This window comes from Moschus berezovskii, chromosome 20 (genome assembly GCF_049115385.1).
Source record: "Moschus berezovskii isolate FMDL1 chromosome 20, NW_MosBer_1.0, whole genome shotgun sequence".
In the NCBI taxonomy this organism is placed as follows: Eukaryota; Metazoa; Chordata; class Mammalia; order Artiodactyla; family Moschidae; genus Moschus; species Moschus berezovskii.
In genome coordinates this window covers 53,175,104-53,200,435 of record NC_142479.1, presented here as the reverse complement: position 1 = coordinate 53,200,435, position 25,332 = coordinate 53,175,104, and the positions used below count along the sequence as shown (strand labels likewise).

The 25,332-nt window shown below is 41.5% G+C and overlaps 1 protein-coding gene across 1 annotated transcript; it reads left to right on the top strand.

Moving 5' to 3' along the window:
* The first annotated feature begins 8,132 nt into the window (after positions 1-8,132).
* KRT23 (keratin 23) lies at positions 8,133-24,745 on the top strand. The gene is made up of 8 exons (XM_055407819.2): positions 8,133-8,608; positions 15,947-16,029; positions 16,880-17,036; positions 18,310-18,471; positions 18,559-18,681; positions 21,681-21,901; positions 22,720-22,751; positions 24,450-24,745. The coding sequence occupies exons 1-8, from the start codon at positions 8,213-8,215 to the stop codon at positions 24,521-24,523; spliced, it is 1,248 nt and encodes a 415-aa protein (XP_055263794.2). The 5' UTR covers positions 8,133-8,212; the 3' UTR covers positions 24,524-24,745.
* Positions 24,746-25,332: the final 587 nt, after the last annotated feature.

The window sequence follows — 25,332 nt, the reverse complement described above, 5'->3', positions numbered from 1 at the left end:
TGAAGGATCTTTCTAAAGTCATGTTTAAACCAGATTGTCCCAGCACTCCCTTCAAAGAAGTTATCTGGCTCACACATCATTTACCTTCTCTGATAGGTTTGATGTCAACTGGAAAAGGAAGCTAGTAAAGGGGCAGAGATGGGTCTCCTTTTTTGAAGGTGATGGTGATAAATGAGATTCAACTCCCAGCATCGTGGGAGAAGCTGACTGATTCTTCCCAGCCTTCACACTAAGGTACTTAACAACAAACACGTCACTCCAGTGATGATGACTTCATCGATAAAAGGGGGAGAGATCCTGACAAACAGGAAAATGAGGTTTTCTCTGTCGGTGATAATGCTAAATTTTCTCCCTGAAAATTAAAAACCTGAGTCCAAGGTACAAATAGATAAAGATCAGTAGCTGCTCCTACGGAGAAGGCAATGGCAAGCCACTCCAGTACTATTGCCTAGAAAATCCCATGGATGGAGGAGCCTGGTAGGCTGCAGTCCGTGGGGTCGCTAAGGGTCAGACACGACTGAGCGACTTCACTTTCCCTTTTCACTTTCCACTTTCACACATTGGAGAAGGAAATGGCAACCCACTCCAGTGTTCTTGCCTGGAGAATCCCAGGGACGGGGGAGCCTGGTGGGCTTCCGTCTATGGGGTCACACAGAGTCGGACACGACTGAAGTGACTTAGCAGCAGCAGCTGCTCCTAAGCACCAAGAACAGACCCTCATGTAACAGGTTGTGTCATTTGGCAGAGGAACTGAATTTGTGAAAAACAAAACAAACCCTACATCCATAGGCTGAAGAATCCTTGAAGGCAGGGACTGTGTCTTAGTCTCAGAATCAGAGCAGTTCTACAGTCAACTTTCAGGATTTCCTTCTCCAGCAACACAGTTCAAAAACTTCAGTGCTTTGGCTCTCAGCCTTCTTTATGGTGCAATTCTCATATCCGTACATGACTAACTGGAGAAATCTGCTTTGACCGTACAGACTTTAGTCAGCAAAGTGATGTCTTTGCACTTTAGTATGCTTTCTAGGTTTGTCATAGCTTTTCTTACAAGGAGCAAGCGTCTTTTAATTTTGTGATTCCAGTCACTGTCCACAGTGATTTTGGAGCCCAGGAAAATAAAATCTGCTATTGTTTCCATTGTTTCCTCATCTATTTGGCATGAAGTGATGGGACCTCATGTCCCAAATACTGTGGGGCAACTGAGCCTGAGTACTGACACTACTGAGCCCGCAAACTGCAACTAGAGAGCCTGAGTGCTGCAACGAATAAATGAAATATCTCACATGTTGCAAGTAAGACCCAACACAGTCAAATAAATAATAAAAAATGCTTAAATCAATGTTTCAAAGTAAATTTTCAATAAAATAATTAAGTGAATTACAGGGAGCCCAGCCTGGCACTCTGTGATGACCCCAGAGGGTTGGAATGAGAGGACGGAGGGAGGCTCAAGAGGGAGGGGTATATACATAATTATGACTGATTCATGTTGCTGTGCCAAAGAAACCAAAACAACATTGTAAAGCAATTACAGTGAAAACAATACATTAAAAAATTTTAAATAAGTAAATAAGTGAATTAAATTAAAAGGCTTAGTAATAGACAGCATATTAAAAAGCAGAGATTACCTTGCCAACAAAAGTCCATCTAGTCAAAGCTATGGTTTTTCCAGTGGTCATGTATGGATGTGAGAGCTGGACTATAAAGAAAGATGAGCGCCAAAGAATTGATGCTTTTGAACTGTGGTGTTAAGGAAGACTCTTGAGAGTCCCTTGGACTGCAAGGAGATCAAACCAGTCAATCCTAAAAGAAATCAATCCTGAATATTCATTGGAAGGACTGATGCTGAAGCTGAAACTCCAATACTTTGGACTTTTGATGCAAAGAACTGACTCATTGGGAAAGACCCTGATGCAGGGAAAGATTGAAGGCAGGAGGAGAAGGGGATGATGGAAGATGAGATGGTTGGATGGGGTCACCAACTCGATGGACATGAGTTTGAACAAGCTTCGGGAGTTGGTGATGAACAGGGAAGCCTGACATGCTGCAGTCCATGGGGTTGCAAAGAGTCGGACACAGCAGAGTGACTGAACTGAACTGAATAATAACATTTAAACATAGCTAGCCACTTGTAAATAATAAACCATAAAGAATAAGAAACTCTAAAAGAATAGAATGGAATACTGCTGCCAGTCCTTGCTCCTTTTAACCAGTCATGGGCTCTTGCCAGAGGTACTTCCCTTCTTTTGTTTCCTGTCTATAAAATAATGGGCATGAGGCAGATGATAAATATGGCTCATTTCAAAGTTAAATAGTTTGTTCCTATAAAACTTGAAAATCCTAAACATTTTATTGGTAACTAGAGGCCAACAGAAAGAAGGAGCTTTTAAAGCTTTACATCATTAGATCCTAACTTTTTCTATTTATATACTTCTTGGAAAAGTTCATGGAAGTTATAATCTCCCCTTAAAAAAAGTAAACATTAGAACACGTGGAAAAAATCTTGCATATCACTTTAGAGATCTTACTAACTTCCTGAAGTCTACCCACTGAATTCTAAGTTTAAAATCTCAGCTTAAATTGAAGCATTGTCTTGTTTTTCAGTTGGGAAATCTTCCCCATGGATACAGAAGCTTCAAGAGCTTAAACATCCAAGGTCAAGTAAGGTCACTATAAGACATTCTGTTAGGAGTGATAGAAATACGCAACACTCCCTATGAAGTATCATTCATGCCCAAAATGCCAAACTTGAATCTAACAAAGTCATTAGATCTAACTACCACCTTATAAGAAAAACAGGGGGCAGAGTAACTGTAAAAAAAAAAAAAAAAAAAAAACACAGGGATGCAATCAGCAAAATCCAGCCTTTGGAAATTCTACAGGACTCATCTTCCCTTCCATTCAATCTTTCTGACTCTATTACCTGAGACCTGCTCCTTTCCAAACATGTGTGTCCCTTAAGTATTCATTCTGTTGGAGAGCTTATATTTTTTTAACTACACCTGCACAGTCATTTTTCTTTTCCTCTCATTTCTCCCTCGCTCTATTCTGCAAAATCCACTGCTTTCTATTCTTCCCAAGACCAAAGTTGAGAAACATTTATGGAGGGCCTGCCACAGCCTCCTATAAACTGGAAGTATTAAGAAATTAAGAACTGGGATAACTAGACAGTTGCTTGACATACAGTGTGTGTGTGTGTATTAATCACTTAGTCGTGTCCAATTTTTGCAACTCCATGAACTGTAACCCACCAGGCTCCTCTGTCCATGGAATTCTCCAGGCAAGAACACTGGAATGGGGAGTAGGGGATCTTCCCAATCCAGGGATCAAACCTACGTCTCCTGCACTGAAAGCAGATTCCTTACCACAGAGTATACGCAGCAAACGCGTCTTTCACCTTTTTGTGTGTTTGCAATTGCTCAGAAATATGCTAATACAGATTAGGACTTAAATAAATAATTACTTAGATTTCTGTCAATACAGATCTTATTGAATTAAAATCTGCTTCCTATTTCTGTAGTCTAATATCTTATCTACTTCAAATTTCCTAAATCTCCCTTTTTTTAAACTCTTCTTTTTCTAATATTTATTTATTTATTTTTGTCTGTGTTGAGTCTTATTTTGGGCACTCAGGCTTAATTGCCCCAAGGCATGTGGGATCTTAGTTCCCCAACCAGGAATTGAACCCACAACTCCTGCATTAGAATGTGGATTCTTAACCACTGGAGCACCAGGGAAGTCCCCCTAACTCTTCTCTTAAGGTCCCTGATGTTATTCATTTGTGGTCACTTACAAGGCTCTATCCACCTCTGCAGTGTTTTCTAATTCTCTCCTGCTTTGAAAAATCAAATTAAGAAGGGCATATTTAAAATAGATAAGCAACAAGAACCTACTGTTGCGTACAGGAAACTCTATTCAATACTCTGTAATGACCTAAATGGGAAAAGAACGAAAAAGAATAGATGTATGTATTAAACATATGTACAACCAAATCACTTTGCAATACACCTGAAAGTAACACAACATTGTTAATCAACTATACTCCAATAGAAAATAAAAATTTTAGAAAGAAAGGTTTCCAACATAGTTGCCTCATAATCTTCCATTTAAGAAAATTTCCTTCTATGATCTTAAAACATTTTGCCTGTGTGTGTGTTTATTCTTTTTCCTGGCTTATCAGTCAGTCTAAACAGGTATATTTGGAAGCAACTTTAAGTTGGTTTTATTTCCTCTCCTAGTCTGAAAGCAACATTGAATACTGTTTAATTAAAACTTCTAGCTGTCAGCCCCTCTTCCAGGAAAAAGCAAAATACAAGAAAATTTTATTTTTTGGCCACAGTTTGATAGACATTTACAGAATCCCTGCTCTGGCATCACTGTAGAAGCTATGTTTTATTTCTATAAATGTTTTATCTTTTTATGTAACCCTCTAAATCATAGGATAATGACATAGCAATTTTGCCTGAAGATCTACTACTCATCTGTTCTGAAATGTGATGCATAGTAAAGATCTATTTGGGGATTGTTTTGACCATTCTTCTCTCGCTATAAAGAAAAGGGTGCCAAGGGAATGCTTCAGTGATGAATGGCTATCTTTGAAAGGCACGAACACACTGCTCCCAGTTAATGACAGCTAACTGTTGACAGGGCTCTCTTCTGATCCCTGATACACCCACAGGCAATCCCATTCATCCACTCACCACCAACCTCTCCTGCAAAATATCCATTCCCTTTTAAGACAACATTTCAGGTTATCAGAAAGATGAACCTAATGTGAAAATTACAAGTCTTTTACCTGGAAAGTCATACAAAGAAGAATAATTTAGATGTTAAACAATTTGAACTCCATAGAAATACCCCTTCCCCAAAAAATTCATGAAACCCTTTTACAGGTGAAAGGCTTAGTGACCAAGTGAAGTCGCTCAGTCGTGTCTGATTCTTTGCGACCCCAAGGACTGTAGCCTACCACGCTCCTCCATCCATGGGATTTTCCAGGCAAGAGTACTGGAGTGGGTTGCCATTTCCTTCTCCAGAGGATCTTCCTGACCCAGGTATCAATCCCGGGTATCCCGCTTTGTAGGCAAACGCTTTACCGTCTGAGCCACAGGGAAGTCCTTAGTGACCAAAAGGATGAGTAAAGGTAGAACATGTATTGAGAGCGCAACTGAGCCTTTTATCCCTTGAGTTCTTTAAAAAACAGTTTTAAAATAAGCTCAGAAATTTGAGGTCGACCTACTAGAAGCAAAGATCTGTGCCAAATGACTATTTGTTGGCCCTTTTTTAGCTCTGTGATTCCACATATATTGGCACTTACAGCCCATTTCACTCTCCTTAAAAGTTGTCAATTAAAAGAATAGTATGACAGGTTTAAAACCCTATAGAAAACTTGTAACTAAAGTGAATTCACTTTAGTTTCTTGTCAGCTATTTTTTTAATTAACCTAATTCTTCTAAATTAAAATAAACCATATGAAGTCATTTTTCTAAAATTATTCTAGCCGTCCATATGTCTAGTAATGTACACAGATGGAGAGGATCTGAAATGTTTCTAAAATCCAGTGGAATTCCACGCATTGGAGGTTACAAGGAAAATCATCATATGATGCTCCTGGAAGAAATGACTTCTACCAAGTCCTCTCAAATCTCACCATCAAATTTTCCCTCCTCTGGTCCTGCTCCAATGCCAGAAATACTTTGCTCAAGGTTAACTCTTATAAATCCAAATCCCACATACTGATGTAAAATGTGCCAGATTCATGGGGCTAAGAAGTCATTGCCAGTTATACACGCCTGAAATGAGCAGGTAACGATCAGTTCCATTGTAGATGATTGTGACAGACTTTAGGAAAACGGAGCGCAGCCTGGCCCTAGCGCATCCTACAGCTGGATGTGAAGCTGGGTCCATGAGAACACAAACCTGAGCCAAACAAATGATCCAGAACCATCCGCATCCATCAGAACACAGCTTGCCACCACATGTCTGAACAAGTCTCTATGTTTCCCTCATTCGCTCTATGTTCATCATCTCTCCCTTCTGTCTTTCTCTCATGTTCAGAGATGTAGAACACTTGCAAAGGGCACTCCCTGTAAGCCTTGACAAAGTTTTTCCATCCTGCACACAGCGAGACGAGGAAAGTCCAGAGGACTTTTTGCAAGGTTTTTTTGCCAGGACAGACAAGCTAAGCTAGTGTGCTTTAGTTGATTTTATTTTAATTAGGAATGATTTTGCTTTTGTAGCTAGCTGGTTGACCACTGGCAGAGGCTTTTTCTTACTCTCTGATTTTACAACTCACACTCCTAAAAGAGGCAGGAGGTGACAGCGTCAGAGGGCCTGAGTTAAAATCCTGACTCTTGAAGTTTCACTATTGAGTTAACACTTACTGTTTATGAAATGCCTATAAGAAGCCAGACTTTGATGCTTTAAAGATGAAAGACATAATCCTTGTTTTCAAGAAGCCTGTAGTCCCCAAGGATTGTAACAAATGCAATACAATGTGGTGAGTGAAGGAATAGGGGTGAACTTAGGCCCAGGTGGCGGCTGGACCCAGTTCAGGGTGGGGGGTTCCCAGTTCCCAGCCTTCTGCTCTGGGATAGGGATACCAAGCTGTCTGCTCCTCTGGAAGATCTTGGGATCTAGAAAAGGCATTTTCCTCAAAGAAGGAGCACCCAACTCATGCAAGAAAATTCAGATAACAATTGCAATGAAAGCAGTAACCTTCAAACTACATCTGGAAGGCAGGAGAGCAGACCTAGGCAGCACAAGCAGTGGTTTTCCAGGCAGAGGAAACAGCACAGACCAAGGCCAAAACAACTGCAAATTCCCGTGTTGATTTACATTACACGCAAATCAGCTCCCCATCTTTCACCTCCAGGAGGAAAACGGGAACAATAACTCTTTCCTGGCTACATCAGGAGTTGCTAAGTGGATTAAATACAGAATATCAAAGGGCTATGTAAACTGGGAAGTCCCATTATCACCATTATGAAAGAGAAGTGTGATCCAGGGCTCTGTCAAGATTCAACTCAATGATAACCACGCTATGTGGCAGAAGGAGCCACACCCTGGCTTTGCCACTAACCCACAATCTGTCCTCTGCTATCCTGCCCACTAGACCCCATAGGCCTCAGTTTTCCTCATTTGTAAAATCAGTGGCTTGGACTAAGGAACACTTCTGTCCCTTCAAGATGCTGCCATTTATTCTAAAGTCTCCTTTAAATCTAGTTGCCAGTAAGCAGCACGTGGCTCTCTGCCCTCAGACTATTTCTTTATTCATTCCTAACATTTACCTTGGCAGCCAAAGCATAAGATTCATCAAGCATGTTCGACAACCCATGGCACATTTCCTGTTTTCCTCTGTTCCCTCCGCAGGTCATAGACGCACAGCACTGAGCCTTTCCAGGGCTCAGCGGGATCAGGGCTGCTGGCCACTTAACAAAGGCTACCTGCCTCCCAGGGGCCAAGGAAAGTCCTGGGCACAGACTGGGGTTGTTTGGTTTTGAGGTGTGCTGGGATGAAAGGCAGCCTAGAAGTGGAAGATTCAGTCATTCATTAATTAATTATAATTGTGGGTTTGTTCTTAAGAATGATTCCTTTGAAATTACTTTCCATCCAACAGCGGCTGCGACAGAGGATCAGATATTCAGAACTGTCTCCATTTCCTCTGCACAAGTATTTTCATTCCAGGACCTGAGATTCTATCCTTGTATCGCAAGTCCCTCGCATCCTTGCTTTAGAGCTGGGGTGTGTTTATTTGGGGGTTGGGTAGGGGCAGGTGTGTGTTTGTGTGTTTAATGTCTACTTTTTCAAAGGAAATCTATGCCACCCCAAATCACCTTTCTGTGGACTTTAATCAGACCTTTTCCAGATAAATGGACAATGGAAAAAACCCACGGACAGAATAGAAAGACACCTGAGACTAATACCCACCTAAAATCATGGGCCACACCTCCAGATTACCACTGGAAAGGAGAAACAACCTGGTATATCAATGCAACTCTAAACAACAGCCCCGTGTGTGAAGGCCCGGGGGCGCTTCAGGATTGACCAAGAGGAAACACGTGTTGCACAATGATAGGATCTTGTCGGTACAGCTGTCAGAAGAGGGAACTCCCACAGCAAAGGGCATAAAGCCATCTGGGGCAGTCTGGGGCGGCTCAGTCTTGTGGTGCCAGGGAGTGGACCAGAGCCCAGTCCTGCCCCAGACACAGATGGGACCATGAATTCCAACCAGAGCTTCAGCCAGAACCCCTCAGGTTCCCTCTATGCCACAGGAGGCGGCTGGGGCCGGCCAGGGAGCTTCCCCCGGGCTCCCAGTGTCCATGGTGGTGCCGGGGGTGTCCGCATCTCGCTTTCCTTCTCCTCACCGAGCGAAGGACTCCCTGGAGGATCTTGGAGGTCTGGACGAGGCAGCTCCCTCCTAGGCGGAAATGGGAAGGAGATGATGCAGAACCTTAATGACCGTCTGGCCACCTACCTGGAAAAGGTGCGCGCCCTGGAGGAGGCCAATGTGAAACTAGAAAGCTGCATCCTGAAGTGGCATCAGCAAAGAGATTCAGGCAATAAGCAAGACTACTCCCAATATGAGGAAAGCATCAGCCGCCTGCAGGAGCAGGTAAGATCCTGGGTAACCCTGGAACTCAAGAGGGGACTGCATTTCGAGGGGACCCCTGAGAGGAGAAATCAGTAGAAAAGATAATTTCCAGGAAAATTACGAAAAGAGCTTAAAATCATCACAAACAAAAGTATTCAAGGATATTTTCTTTCTTTTCCCTACTGGCTCAGATGGTAAAGAGTTTTTTCATTTATTTATTTATAGCTGTGCTGGGTCTTTGTCTCTAGAGTTCTGAGCTTTTCTCTAGTTGTGGAGAGTGGGGGCTTCTCTCTAGTTGCGGTACGTGGGCTTCTCTTATTGGGGAGCATGAGCTCTAGGGCATGCAGGCTTCAGTAGTTGCAGCTCCCAGGCTCCAGAACACAGGCTCAACAGTTGTGACAGGCTTAGATGGTATGTGGGATCTTCCTATAACAGGGATCAAACCCACGTCTCCTGTATTGGCAGGCAGATTCTTTACCACTAAGCCACCAGGGAAACCCAAGGATATTTTCTTGTGCATGTTAAGTCGCTTCAGTCATGTCCAACTCTTTGCGACCCTGTGGACTGTAGCCCACTGGACTCCTCTGTCCAGGAGATTCTCTAGGCAAAAGTACTGGAATGGTTCACCATTTCCTTCTCCAGGGCATCTTTCCAACCAGGGATCAAACCCTCATCTCTTATGTCTCTTGCGTGGGCAGGTGGGTTCTTTAGCACCAGTGCCACCTGGGAAGCTCAAGGACATTTTCTTATCATACCTTAAATATGGAGTCAGGAAAGTCTGTTTTGTATATTTAATCTTCTGTACATGAATTATATAGGAAAAAAAAGGAAAACAGGTGCTGTCTGGTACCACTTATGATCCGACAACATAATCATAATGATCAGGGCTGATCTTCATTCCTCATGCTCAGTGCACAAGGCACAAGAGAGCATTTATGTCTCATTACATGAGTTCTGCTCCACCTCAAAGTCCTGACAACAGTGTGATTACCCATCAAAAAAAGGCTGAGTTGTACTGTTCTGGAGATCACACGTAAAAGCTGTCACTCCACTAGCAGATACATCTTTGTGATTTCCCTGGATGCTTCCTCTTGGGGACTGCCAGAAGTTCTGAATTCTAGCCACTCACACTTCTGAAAATGGCATATTGCTAGGGGAAGAAAAAGGGATCTGATTTTTAGAATTTTAGAGTTAAGATGGATTATGGAGACTTCTTCAAAATATAAATAGCTTTTCAACCAAACATTTAAAAACCTAACCTTATACCTTCTGCTCAGTCACTCAGTAGTGTCCAACTCTTTTTGACCCTATGGACTGTAGTCAACCAGGCTCCTCTGCCCATGGGATTTTCCAGGCAAGAATACAGGAGTGGGTTGCCATTTCCTACACCATTATACCTTCTGGGATGTTTCATAACATTGGCTAGAATTACAGGGAATCCAGTCATTTAGGTTATATTTTAAAGCTATGTAAATTCTCTTAAGTAAAGTAGTCCCAGAAAATATCATGTAAGATCATGATTGAACCTATCCTAGAAAGAGCATCATGGGTTTCCAATATTTCTATGATACTATTTCTCAACATTCAGTTGTCCCTGCTTGAATCAAGATAATAGAAATCTGTCCTTATAATGAACCCTAATTATTGAATAATCAACCTAATAGCTGACTGTGTAATTGTCTTAACTATATAGTACATGGTTGTCTTTACCAAAAAAACAAGGTGACTCAACAAACCTTACCGTACTGTTTTTATTAATAAAGTTGGTTTGGTTTTAGAATGGAGAGGACAGAAGGTTTTTGCAAATGGGAGGCTAAGAACATAACTCCCAAAAGAAACGTGAGGTTAGACCTGGTCAAATAATGTATCAGCTGACAGCAGAAAGACGGAGGAAAGGGGACAGAAAACTTTGTTGAGCGATAATTATATGCCAGGCATCATGTCAGGTACTGAATACACTCATCAGCATGGTCCAAGGGCTTTCTGCAATGATGGAAACATTCTGCATCATCTGATTTATTTCTCACCACAACCCTGGAAAGAAATGGAAGCTCAGAGAAGTGAAGCAGCTATCGAAAGCCCCCAGGAAGAGCTAGAGCTGGGATTCAAACCCAGGACTGTTTCTAATGGCCTAGCAATTTCCACACAGCAGGGTGCTGGCCAGTCTGCCTCATCAAAAATGCTGCTATTTGTTAATAAAGATAACGCATTCCATTTGCACTCTTAATCATACAACACATATTTCATACCCATTATCTCATTCTGTGAAGCAGGTGTTTTTATCCCCAACCTATGGATGAGGAGACTGAGGCCAAGTGGTTGCCTAAATTCTTTGGAACAGAATTGAGAAAAGCGAGTGGGGACAATTGCAAGGAGTGGGTGGCTGGCCACTCTCCAGGAAACCCCAGGTTCTTAGTTCTGACACTCAACAGGAAGCGCCTTCAGCTTCAAATTATATTCATTTCTGGATTTCTTACTTCAGTTGTCTTTCTCTGTGTTTGAAGAAAACAGCTATTTGAAGTTCAGATGGTCTATCAGAACTCCCCTGTTTATAGGTGACAAAACAGAGGCCCGGAGAGGTCCCACCATGCCTGGGACTTACCCCTTCCTGGGCCTTTCAAGACTCATGAAATGTTCTGAGGAGATAAAGCTCTCTCCCACCCCCATTTAGTATCACCAACTCAACGGACATGAATCTGAGCAAACTCCAGGAGATAGTGAAGGACAGGAGAGCCTGGCATGCTGCAGTTCATGGGGTCACAAAGAGTCAGACATGACTTAGTGATTGAACAACACCCCCACTTTAGGGATGTTAAATGTTACTCCAAAAGTCTGTAAGAAAATATTTCAGGAATTCCCTGGTACTAGTGGTTAGGACTTGATGCTTTCACTGCTATGGGCCTGGGTTCAATCCCAGGTCAGGAAACTAAGATCCCACAAACCTAATGGCCAAAAAGAAAAAGAAAGAAAGAAAAGAAAATGATTTCAAAAATTAATCCATTCCTTTGAAATGGAATTGAAATGAGTTGGGCATCGTCATACAAATATTAAGGTTCAGAATGGCTCTCAATAGTACTATATTTGGCTCATTGGTTTACAGTCACAAGTTCTGTTCTCCTCTCCCAAGTAGATTACACACCCTGAAGCAATGATGCTACACTAATACGCAAACTAGATTATTTTAAAAGAATGAACTCAGGTCCTTGGGGAGAATCCAGGTGATTAATTACAACACAATGCAGTATCTATGCCTCATATATTATTTCTCAATCCATTCTTGTTCATTCATTACTGTGAAGGATGGCTCAGAAATAGTGGTTGTATCATAATATTGTATCAGGTAACCCAACGAGGAAGAAATAGTTTCGGTTTTTAAATTTCTTCTATATCAACTCCTGTACTATGAGAATGCTACCTGGGGAAATCAGACTTTTGAGGTGTGTTTTGCCATGGATAAATTATCAATTTAATTCAGAAAAACCAAATAAGTTCACAGATTATTTTTTTAACTATACACACTGCTTTGCATCCTTCTTATTATTTTAAATAAACTTTTCATGTGGAGTATTTTTAGATTTACATGGTACAGAAACTTTCCATAAATCACCCAGCTCCCCTCATCATTAAAATCTTCCATCACCATGGCACATTTGTCACAACTAACAAAGCAACATCAGTACATTTCTGTGAAATAAATTCACCTTTGTCTCAAACTTAATATCTGTATCAGTATAGAGAAAGTGACATTAGTTTTTAATTGAAATAGAGTTGATTTACAATGTTGTGTTGATTTCTGCTGTGCAGCAAAGTAGATCAGTTTTATATATATCTCTGTGCAGGTGTATAGATATCCCAGGTGGTACTAGTGGTAAAGAACCCGACTGCCAATGCAGGAGACATAAGAGACGTGAGTTTGATCCCTGGGTTGGGAAGATACTCTGGTGAAGGGCATGGCAACCCACTCCAGTGTTCTTGCTTGGGGAATCCCATAGACAGAGGAGCCTGATGGGTTACAGTCCATGGAGTCACAAAGAGTCGGACATGACTGAGGCAACTTCTTTTTGTTTTATATTCGTTTCCATTATGGCTTATCACAGAATATTGGATATAGTTCCATGCACTATGCATTCTGTATAGCACAGAATATGTTCATCCATTCTGTATGGAAGTGATATTCTTAATGATTACTCCATGGTCTTCCAATTAAAAGTATATTATACATAAGGTACTTCATTGGAAACCTGTGGTGTTTCCAACACAGGTGGTATGTTTTATTTTTTTATTTCATGGCGTGTACAGGGCATGGTTTTTCTTATTGTCAAGCAAAACCTCAGGGAACAGCTGAGGCTAACTGCAGGGATCCCCAGGCCATTTTGGATGGAGTTACTTTTCATCTCCCATGAGCTTAGATCATGCAAAGAATAAACAGCCTGGAGGGGAAAGCATTGGTAAGAAATCCCTAAGCAGCACTGTAGAGGAAAGACAAGGAAATATCTACAGAATCCCTTTTCAGACCTATGGAAGTCATCATGATACCATTTGGAATTCACTAAGGGAATTAAGAAGTTGGGCACAGGCAGCCAGTCTGGTTATCTCCCATGTGAACAGCAAAGTAGACAATGCATCTCAACATTTAAACCCTAGGATTTATCCAGTGCAGACACTGGCTCTAATTCAAAAGTGCTAGCTTTTTTAAAAGAAAATTAAACACTTCACATTTTTCTGAACTAATTTAGCTTCAACTGATTGTTTTCAGAGTGTCTATGTCTATACTGTGACCAGAAATGCTATTTTACATTATTTTATTTAATCTCTTCTAATCTAATTCTTATAACTCTGTGGTTGTTATTATTGCCATTTTATGGATGAAGAAGCCAAGACTTGGCAGAGCTCACTCAGGAGGTGGGTGCTGGAGCAGGACCCCAGGCCCTGCTCTGGGAGTTCCAAACTCAGTGTCCTGAACACCTCTGAATCCTGCTATTGTGTATTCGTGACACAAAATTCCAAGTAATCAGTGGAGCTTTGAACAGGGCCAGATTTTTGAAAGATGTCTTTGTGTCAAAGTATAAGTTTGTCCTAAGAAAATCCTCTCTAATTAAAGCAATTATCTGCATAAATATGATGGGAATGTCATAGATTCTTTGGCTCCAAGTAAGTTACAGAAGTTTGGAGCTAGGACCCCTAAGGTCACATGTTTTTGGTACAAGCTCCTTATTTGTAAAGAGTGTTGATGGAACTGAAGTCCACGGAGTTGGGTAACTGACCCAAGTTCGCACCAATGGTCAGTAACAGGAAATAAAAGGAAAATCTGCTGGTTCCCAGTTCAGCACAATGCTTGGTACAAAAGTAGTATACTTTTGACATTGAGATATCTCCATCCAGTTTTCCCCAAGACAATGACATACATTAAAATTGAGTGTCATATATTATTTCTCTGATTGCAACTACCTAGAAGTATTTACGAATCAAACATTTATATACCCAATTTCTCAGGTGGATACTTCAACAATTTCACTTTTTAAATAAAAAATATATGCACATCTAGTGAAAGTCTTTAACTAGAGGCAGTTACAAAGTTAAAGTTTTAACATGAAGTTTATTAATCTACTTAATTTATGGTAGAGAATTATTTCAGTTAATATTTTTTATTTTTTAATTAAGCATAGCTGATATACAATGTTTCAAGTGTACAGCACAATGCTTCAGTTTTATATATATATATATATATCCTTTTTCAGATTCTTTTCCATCATAAGTTATTACAAGAAATTGAATATAGTTCCGTATGCTATACAGTGTGTGTGTGTGTGTGACATAGTTGCTCAATCATGTCCGACCTTTGTGATCCATGGATTGTAGCCCACCAGACGTCTCTGTCCATAGAATTCTCTAGGCAAGAATACTGGAGTGGGTTGCCACTCCTGTCTCCACAGGATCTTTCTGGCCCAGGAATCAAACCTGTGTCTCCTGCATTGCAGGCAGATTTTTTACCATCTGACCCACCAGGGAAGCCCATGCAAAACAGTAGCTCTTTGTTATTTATTTAATATATAGTAGTGTGTATCTGTTCATCCCAAATTCCCAACTCATCCTTTTCCCCTTTCAGTTAATATTTTAATAGCTACAACTGGGGCATTCTCATCATTGAATAATTTACAAACACATATACATACCTATAAGTTATGCATATGGCTATGGTCATTTCAGGCAAAAAATAATTATGGTTAGTTCAGTTCAGTCACTCAGTTGTGTCTGACTCTTTGTGACCCCGTGGCTTCCCTGGCCATCACCAACTCCCAGAGCTTGCTCAAATTCATGTCCATCAAGTCAGTGATGCCATCCAACAATCTCATCCTCTGTTGTCCCCTTCTCCTACTGCCTTCAATCTTTCCCAGCATCAGGGTCTTTTCACATGAGTCAGCTCTTCGCATCAGGTGACCAAAGTATTGGAGTTTCAGCTTCAACATCAGTCCTTCCAATGAATATTCAGGACTGGTTTCCTTTACGATGGACTGGTTGGATCTCCTTGCAGTCCAAGGGACTCTCAAGAGTCTTCTCCAACACCACAGTTCAAAAGCATCAATTCTTTGGCGCTCAGCTTTCTTTATAGTCCAACTCTCACATCCATGCATGACCACTGGAAAAAACATAACTTGCCGAAAAACAAGTCGGACAAAACAAAAACATGTCAAAAAAACTAAGTCGGACACGACTGAGCGACTTTCACTTTCACTTTGTGTGAATCTTATTAGATAATTAAAAGCATTTTCCACAATTACTCTCCTTTCCCCGCCTATATCATTCTTTGAGCAGTTGCATCAATCCTATCAAAAGTCAATATAAAAAAAGACGGTGAAAGTAACCGTAGACCATACCCTTACCACAAAACCACTCTTGTACTTTGCAGTTAGTAAGTGCTCAATAAACATTAATTGACTTGACTGCTCATTATTCCACTGCTAGAAAATAAAGCCTTATCTGCTGATAAGTCAGATTCTCAGGAACTGGGCAGAAATGCAGCTGTCCTGTGGATTTGCACGCGACTGCAATCATGGGTGTTCATTGGAAGGACTGATGCTAAAGCTGAAACTCCAATACTTTGGCCACCTCATGCGACGAGTTGACTCACTGGAAAAGACTCTGATGCTGGGAGGGATTGGGGGCGGGAGGAGAAGGGGACGACAGAGAATGAGATGGCTGGATGGCATCACTGACTCGATGGAGGTGAGTTTGAGTGAACTCCGGCAGTTGGTGATGGACAGGGAGGCCTGGCGTGCTGTGATTCATGGGTTTGCAAAGAGTCGGACACGACTGAGCTACTGAACTGAACTGAAGTGACTCTTGGTATGTGCTTTACAGATAGCAGATGGCAAGGTGAACAATGCTAAAATCATCCTTCTCATTGACAATGCCAGGATGGCAGTGGATGACTTCAGCCTTAAGTAAGTTCCTTTTTCACAGTGTTGTGTTGGGTGGGGGGAGGGGACGGGGGTTGGTTTGGTTTTTGGAATTGTTCTTGCTTCTGTTTTGCAGAAAGAAAATGTATCACACCATTACCCATGTGTAAAATCTTACTAAGCTATAATGAAAAGGCATAATAACAAATATCTGTCTGGACCTTAGTTTAAACAAATCAGATATAAAATACACTTTTTGGTATGGGGAAGTTTGAATACAAACCACTCAGTTCAGTTCAGTTCAGTTGCTCAGTCATGTCCGACTCTTGGCAACTCCATGAATCACAGCACGCCAGGCCTCCCTGTCCATCACCAACTGCCGGAGTTCACTCAAACTCACCTCCATCGAGTCAGTGATGCCATCCAGCCATCTCATTCTCTGTCGTCCCCTTCTCCTCCCTCCCCCAATCCCTCCCAGCATCAGAGTCTTTTCCAGTGAGTCAATTCTTTGCATGAGGTGGCCAAAGTATTAGACGATATTAAAAATGTATTATTGATTTTTAGGTGTGATAATGTTACTGTGCTTATTTAGAAAAGTCTCTTTTCTTAAAAGATACATTCTGAAGTATTTAGGGGTTGAAAGGACATAATGTCGATAATTTACTTTAAAATACAAGATAGAATATAGATGAAACAAATATGGCAAAGTGTTAATAGCTGCTAAATCTAAGTGACGGACATATGGCTGTTTTTTATGCCGTTCTCTCTAATGAAAAAAATAGTATTGGATCACCATCATAGAAAAACCTGCATGAAATGTAAAAAGAAATTCAGCCTAAAACTAAGGTGAATCCTTCCAATAACAAGTGTTCTGTTCTCTTCCTTCTAACCAAAGGTATGAAAATGAACACTCCTTCAAGAAAGACTTAGAAATTGAAGTTGAAGGTCTCCGAAAGACCCTGGATGATCTGACCATTGTCACCACAGACCTAGAACAGGAGGTTGAGGGGATGAGGAAAGAGCTCATCCTCATGAAGAAGCGGCATGAGCAGGTAGGACTCCCAGGATCTCCAGGTAACCAGTACAGCTCTTAGTCTACACATTTCAGGTGACTCAGTTGCTCCAGAAGAAACCACCACCTGAATGCCAGCTCCACTGTCTTCAACCTAAATAATCATAAGGAACCATACACATATCTAATTTTTCCACCTTCACAGTTATTTACGCTGGTGTCAAATACAACAGCTAAAACACAGTTCCAATTAACTATGACATGTCAACAATTTTGTTAATATACAATGTTTATCTAGACCCGTTTATTAATATGATGTGAGAAAAATAAATGTGTAGGATTGAACTTCTTTCATTCACCCAATGTGCAGCAAGTTGGAGAACAACAGAACAGTCTGCCATGGATCCAGATTATATTCAATATAGTTATATTCTATAGTAACTACATAGTTACAGTTACAATATATTTGATATAACTATTGGCAAAAATTGAGTCTCAATTGCCAAAGGCATTTAACTGACTTTAAAAGTTAGCATCCATCTAAAATCCCCGAGACGCTGATGAAAAGCTAGGAAAACAATGCCCATTTTAGGCAAACAAAACTGCTTATCAAAGAACCTCGCCTTCTGTACAGCTGGTTAGACATGATTGTTAATTAAACGTTTCCTGTAGTTTCTTGGTTTCATGATACCTCATGGGCATCATCCCTACAGAGTCATAGTACACTGACAAGATTTTGAAACTCACTACACCATTTGGCTTTGGGTTACTGAACTGCTTCCCCAAAGCTTTGGCCTATAACCTGAAATGTTCAAGTGTTTCATTGTGTCATCATTTCGCTCATGAACACTTGTCAAAGAGTACTTTACACTCTACGTAAGCAAAATTCCTTGTAAAATGCTTTTAACCAGGGATTAAGTCAGTAATCACAGGGGCCATTTGATTACCTGTCTGGTGCTATTCTTTACTTCATAAAATTATAAGAGAGGGACTTCCCTGAAAGTCCATTGACTAAGACTTCTTGCTTCTTCCACTGCAGGGGCCCTGGATTCAATCCCTGTTCAGGGAATTAAGATCCCACATGCAGTGTGGTGTGGCCAAAATAAATATATATACATATATATATGTAAGCGCAAAAAAAGCATATGTTTTGTCATCAACAAATAATAACTGAGAAACCAAACCAAGCCAATGGAGGAGTGGCAAACACATAAGCTGACTTTTTAAAAGATCTGTGTACTGCTGCCCACCAACATACTTCTGGCCTTCTGATTGTCAAAACTGATTCGTTTTCTCTCTCTGTGGTTAAACAGGAAATGGAGGAACACCGTGTGCCAAATGACTTCAAGGTCAACGTGAAGGTGGATACAACCCCAGGAGAAGATCTGATTAAGGTCCTGGAGGATATGAGGCAGGAATATGAGTTTATAATTAAAAAGAAGCATCAAGACTTGGACACTTGGTATAAAGAGCAGGTGAAAGAAAGATGCCCAAACTTCCCAAAGTTTCCACTCACAAGTGGTCCCAATGCCAATGCGTCTCTTCTTTTCCTGGTCTCACAGTCAGCAGCCGTGGCCCAGGAGGCAGCCAGTCCAACAGGCGTGCAGAGCAGCCAAAGTGACCTTCATGAGCTGAAGCGCACTTTCCAGGCCCTGGAGATTGACCTGCAGGCACAGTGCAACAAGGTGAGTTTGAGCCGGAAAAATCTTAGGTCCGGTACCACCTCCTCCACAAATCCTTCTTCTTTCCGGGGCTCATCTCTCCAACTCCCTTGGGGCACTTCTCCATCCAAATTCCCACTTTCCATCGAAATTGTCCACAATGAGGATGATAAGAGCTACAGTTTATTGAGGTGTCTGTGTTGTGCCACATCCGTTGTATTCCATATCATCCATCCTCACATTAACGTTTCCAGATAGGTCTGGTGTCCCCATTTTGGAGATAAGGAAACCAAAGCCCCAAACAGTTAAGTGACTTGACCAGGGTCACACAGTTAATAAGTGGTCAATGGTGAAGCCACATGGTGGTTTGGGGTGGGGGTGGGGGTGGGGGGACAGTTCTAAACTCTCAAAACCCCTATCAGTGCTCTCCCCCTTACAAGCATGCTGCCCCCTCCCAGTTCCAAGAAAGAGAAATTCTGGTGCCAACATGAGTAAGTGGCAAATCCAGGCTTGGCTGACTCCAAAGTACTGCTCTATTATTGTGTATGTGTCTTATACAGTGAACAGTCTTATACCCAGTGAACAGTAAGTTCTTGTGTCTAAGTCATTTCTTTGATCATCATGGTTTTCAGTAAAAATGCTTTTAGGAGTGTCATAAGCACTTAAAATTCATTAAATAAAATTTATTATTGAATTTCCTTGTTAGCCTATCTGAATCTTCTAATCATTCATCAATACCATTCCCCAGTGCTACTCTGCTCTCAGTCTTGAGGAGAAATAATTAGTTCATTTTGTTGCAGGTGCATCTGGTAAATTACTGTTACATTTTAGGAAACAGTGACGGTGGACAGACATTTAAAATGCACACTGTCAAGGTGATGATAATGAACACAGAAATAATTACAGGATTTTACATAATACAAATAAATTACCATATTTTAAAATGATTTAAATAGTTCTGTAGCTTTCTGAACATTTTAGCATTAGATATTTCACAACCACTCTGCAAGGTCAGCTCGACATTTATATCCAGGTTCATGCTTTCTACGACCTGACAGGATTCTAAGTAACTGAGGATTTGATAATAAAGGAGTTTGTATACTACTGCAGATGATAGACAATAGAGGCACAAATCATCAAAATAAATAATATTGCCAGATGGAAGAAAACGCTGCAAAGAAATGAAACATGAGGGAGAGTTTAGGCTTGCCAGGAGAAGAGCTGTCATTTTAAAACCAGGTGGTTGCCAGAGGCTTTACTGTTAAGGTGAGAGAGTTGAGCAAAACCCTCAAAGTGATACAAAGATGCATTACATGGCTATGGGGAAGGAGTTCCAGGTGGAGGGAATAGCAAACGCACAAATTATGAGGCATGGGTGTGTCAGACAGGTTGGAGGAAGAGCCGGGAAGCCAACATGGATGCAGTGAGTCAGCAGAAGGAAGAAGAAAGGAGGGAAGAGGAGGCCCTAGGGTTAACAGTGGAACCAGATTCCCCTTCACCCTTAGAGGGAAGCCAAGGGGAATTTGAAGCAGAGGGTACAGACAACTCTTTGAGGAGCTCTGCCATAAGCAAAGGCGAGCAGAGAAATCGGCTGATCTCTGAAGGTAGTTACGGGCTCCAGAGAACAAATTTTAAGGTGGAAGAAATTCTACGTGAAAGCTGGTGGGAGTAATCTAGGAGAGAGGAAAGCATTCATGTTGCAAGATGGTGGGTAATTGCTGAAATCACCGTGGCACAGACAGGGATGGTTATTCCCCTCATAACAGGAGGGGAATGTGTTGACACAGAGTCCTGTCTGTGGGTGGAAGCTGGCAAAGCTGGTGGGAGCCCTCCCCTGAGGGCTCCCATATCCTCGGCGACAGAGGAAGCAAGGTCATGGGCTAAGAGAAAGGACAGGGAGAAGCGGGGGTTGCAGACAGAGGAGAAGGAACAAAATATCCCTTTGGGAGAACAAGAAAGTGACGAGACCAGGGACATGTTGGGTAATAGCCAGGCAGCATGAAGGGTCCCCTGGACGTTAGCAGCCCTGATGGAGTGCAGGGTGCTTTATTAGCTTTGAATGTCTCTTTAAGATTAAAGTTATGTGCGCTAGAAAAGTAGGTGGTAAATCCAAACAGAACAGGGACTTGAACTTGGTTCTCTGCTTCCTTCATTTTGCAGCTTTCAGAATTTCCTCAAAAATGACAATGTGTTACCAGATTCAGCAAATTAAAATGGAAGAGATTTGAATTTAAGATGAACAAGTGGGGTTTTTTTAAGTATAAGTAAGTTCTTGTGCAATATTGGGGGAATATTTGGAACACATTTATACTAAAAAATAATTACTGATTGCTCATCTGAAATTCATACTTAATCAGGTGCCCTCTATTTTATCTGGCACCCTTACTTGAGACACTTCTCTGAAGATACAAAAAGATAGCAGTCCTGGCTGCCATTTCTTTCTAGGAGCTTTCAGTCTGGCCAGAGACAAAATGTAAGCAGAAGTAGGTAAGGAACAGATCAGGGCAAGGTGGGGTATACTCACTCCCAAACAAGCTACATCAAGAATAAATATTGCAGGAGTGCAGCTAAGTTGCATAGAACTCCCTGACACAAAGGCTTTATGCCCAGAAAAATGAGATTCAGAAAGCCCTGACTCCTCACTGCCTGGCTCCAAACCTAAAAGTCAGCCTGCTCTTCCTCACTCATCCCCAACTCCACCAAGACACCCAGCAGAGTAGTTGGTATATTCGCACTACTCAGCAAGCATGCGTGCTCAGTTGTGTCCAGCGCTTTGTGAGCCCATGGACTGTAGCCCGCCAGGCTCCTGGGCCCATGGAATTTTTCAGGCAGGAATACTGGAGTGGGTTGCCATTTCCTCTTCCAGGGGATCTTCTTCACCCAGAGGCCAAACCCACATCTTTTGAGTCTCCTGCATTGGCAGGTGGATTCTTTACCACTGTGCCACCAGGGAAGACCAACTCAGCAGGCTATGCAATCAAGCCATCAGTCAGTAGATGAAAGAAATCTCATTCCTCTTTCAGAAATCCGCTTTGGAAAACATGTTATCAGAGACTCAGTCTCGGTACTCCCACCAGCTCCGGGACATGCAACGGATCATCTCCCACTATGAGGAGGAACTGACACAGCTACGCCATGACCTGGAGCGCCAGAACAATGAATACAAGGTCCTCCTGGGCATCAAAACCCACCTAGAGAAGGAAATCGCCACCTACCGCCAGCTCTTGGAGGGAGAGAATGGAGGGTAAGGCCAAGACTGGCAGGGGAGGACAATGAAAAGCGTATCCACCCTTGTGTACATTCATGTACCTTATGGTCCTGTTAGCCATCATCCATGTAGAAAAAGAAAGGCTTATGCTGAATTTCTTCTGTAGCTACTTAGATCAGGTTGTATTCCATTAAGTAGGAAGCATGAATTCATCAACTGCTATTCCCAGGACACTAAGATCTGAAGTCAACAGTTTCACTTAATATTTTATATCTCTAGAAACAAACAATGAAGAAAGTTTGGCTACAGTGTTTCCCAGTGGGAATGCACCCAATTTTGGCTCAAAAAGGAAAAAAGGATTGAGGACTCCAACAGCAGGAAAAGACTCAGACTGAGATGTCCAGATTTTTTCATCTGGAATCTCTGACTACTTTTGGTATAGCTGTCCACAAAAGGGCACATACGTTCTATGACCCAAGAGAAAAAGTTAGAATTTTTTTAGTACATAAGTGTTATTGGACCAAACTCAAAACAGTCTGAAAAGCCCAGGGGTTTCATACTTCAGAGGCAGAGCCGGGAAAGGATCCCAGGGAGGCAAAGCCTGCCGCTGGCTGAAAGGATGGCGGTGACTCAGCTGATTTCTCCCGCCCCCAGGGTTAGTGGGAGGCAGTACTCACTGCCTTTCGGGTCCAGGAGGGTTCTCCCATGAACTCCTGACCTTGAAACTACAGAACTCAAACAATTATCCTCATTAAAGAGCTATGAATGTACCAACAGGCAAAGGAAGTTAGTTCATCTTGAGAAGTTTTTATGATTGTTGCTAATACTAAAATGAGCCTTTATCACTTTTATAGGAAAATGGAAGAATCTAAGTCAAACGTCAAAGGTAAAAAATACTCTTTCATTGTTTGAATCTACTTTTTTTTTATGAATTGGCACATTTATCCATCCTTCAGTAGTCATACTCTCTCGTATACTGCTGAATGTTCTTTGTTCAGTTTTTACTTTACTGCCAAATGGCCAGGAATATTGAATCAACTTAAACTAGATATGGCTGAACCAAGTGAGCTCTCAATATTGTCTTAAACAATATATATATATATACACACATATATATACATATATATATATATACATATATATGAGCTCTTTGCCAGCAGTAAAGTAGATGAAAAAAAATCAGTGATATTATTATATCTCTATTAAATTATGGGCTCAATGGACATGAATCTGAATAAAATTCAGGAGATAATGAAGGACAGGGGAGCCTGGCACACTGCAGTCCATGGGGTTGCAAAGAGTCAGACACAACTTAGTGACTGGACAACAACAATTAAGTTATGGAGACTGCTGGCCAAACTCCTAGGAGATTAAGAAAAAAAATGATGTCACATAATTTCCCAAACTACATTCTGTTGAACACTAGCATCCCATGAGATTTTAACTGTGTATTATAAAAAGATGTGTTCTGTGACCCAGTATGGCTGGGAATACTATGCACCACTATCCTATTGGTGAAGAATCAGGCTACGTTTCAGCACTGAAGATGGAACAAATACTGCTGCAGGGAAGAAAAAGAAAGAAACCACAACAAAATTTATTCTGTTCAGCACAGTGTTCCCAAATACCTTTGACCGGGGAACCCTATTTTCTCAGATTACATTTAACATCTCACAGAAAAGTTTAAGAAGTCACAGTCTGGGACAGGTGGCACTTTCTGATTAGTTTATGATAAAATGCTCTAAGGCATTAAAGGTTCGGGGCTGAGAGTCCAAGTAACCATCACAGAACAGCTGGCTTCATTGCCATCCTTCGGCAAGATCCCAACACATAGTCCTTCAGCCTCTCTTTGGTCATGTCCAGGGACAGGGAACACATTACTGGAGAGGGTGGACAATCTACTATTGGAGAACCTCGACTTTAACAAAGTTCTCCCTGGATCTCTGTTACTGGTTTCAATTCTTCCCTCTTGTCTAGAATCGGTGAATTGATGCATCAACAAAGCACTTATTCAAATAAATCTTACCTTTGAAAACAGTGACCATGATTAACATTCCTGGCTTCTCATGATCTTTCATATGGCATACTCTCTAGATCTTAAAATGAGGTCCCCAGAATGGGATTTAAGGCTCTGTAAGTTCATAGAATCTATGATGCAAGTGCTCAAAGCCCATATAAGCAGAAAGGACCCCTCCAGCACTTGAGGTCAAATACTAGATTCTGTATCAGGAACACTTGGGATGAAGGTCTTGAGCTCTAGAAAGTGACACTGTCCCGATATCCTCATTTCCTAGAAGGTGGGAGGAAAATCTTCCTTGGTAAGATCTTTTTTCACTCCATTCAGTTCAGTTCAGTTCAGTCGCTCAGTCATGTCCGACTCTTTGCGACCCCATGAACCACAGGACGCCAGGCCTCCCTGTCCATCACCAACTCCATTAGATCCCACCATATTGCTTAGTGATCATTTTGGAAAGCACAGAGAGCCTTTGGGTGCTGAGAACAGGAACCTGGAAAGGACTGCAGTTCAGATGGTGGAGAGAGCATGGCAGTGACCTCTTTGTTGCTTTTTTTTTTTAATCTGCAGCTCCAAAGATCAAGGCCATCACACAGGAGAGCATCAATGGAAGAATAATTCTTTCTCAAGTGAATGAGATCTGAAAGTACAAGTGAGGCCAATAAAAATTTCTGCCTGTTGTAAAAACTATTTCCCCTCAATGGAAAGTCCTTGCTCAGGTGAATTCTAAGAGGTTTCCTTGGAGTTAACAAACTCAGAAACTTTTTTTCTCTGTAACAATCTCACCATAACAATCTTCATATATTGCTGCACTTTTTCAATTAAAGTATGAGTTCATGAGCTCAGAGCTCTACTTTACTACTACAGTTGTCAGATTCCCATCATTGTACATGTTTTATAACCAATAAAACTCCACACCAGCTGCATCATGTCCTTTTTTTAAAAATATCATAAGGCAAGACAAGACCTCAAGATAAGGTCCGTCTTGTCTTGACAAGACCTCTTTATCCTAAAAATGGTTCCTCAGAGCATTGTCCATGAAAAAGCAACAGGGACCTTAATGCTCTGAAGGTGTTTGCAGCAAACAGTGGGCAGAATTGTTACCTGCAGCCAAGGGACAAGATGTGGTTCACAAGGCTCTCTGAGATCTCTAGACTTCTTCCATCAGGAAAGTGGGAGTGGGGCAGGGATAGAGAAAGGAACGCCCAGAAAGGCCTCACACTGAGATGACCAAAAACTATTCTATCTCACAGATGAATGAATGAACAGCTTCAGCGCCTAAAAGAGTTAAAACTAGAAAAGGAAATTCAGGGGGGAAAATCCTCATTACAGATAGATACTGAGACTCTAAAAGGGGAAACAACTCATCCAAAATCTTAGTTGCAAACACTAGGATCCAGAATATTATGCCGAGGTGTAGTAAGGACTAAAGAAGACAGGCACCTCTGCCCCC

Excerpts from the sequence above, each read along its gene's own strand:
- KRT23 (XM_055407819.2), top strand. The coding sequence starts at position 8,213 with ATGAATTCCAACCAGAGCTTCAGCCAGAACCCCTCAGGTTCCCTCTAT. Across the intron at positions 8,609-15,946 it reads TCAGCCGCCTGCAGGAGCAG|ATAGCAGATGGCAAGGTGAA; the intron begins GTAAGATCCTGG and ends TGTGCTTTACAG. Across the intron at positions 18,682-21,680 it reads TGCAGGCACAGTGCAACAAG|AAATCCGCTTTGGAAAACAT; the intron begins GTGAGTTTGAGC and ends TTCCTCTTTCAG.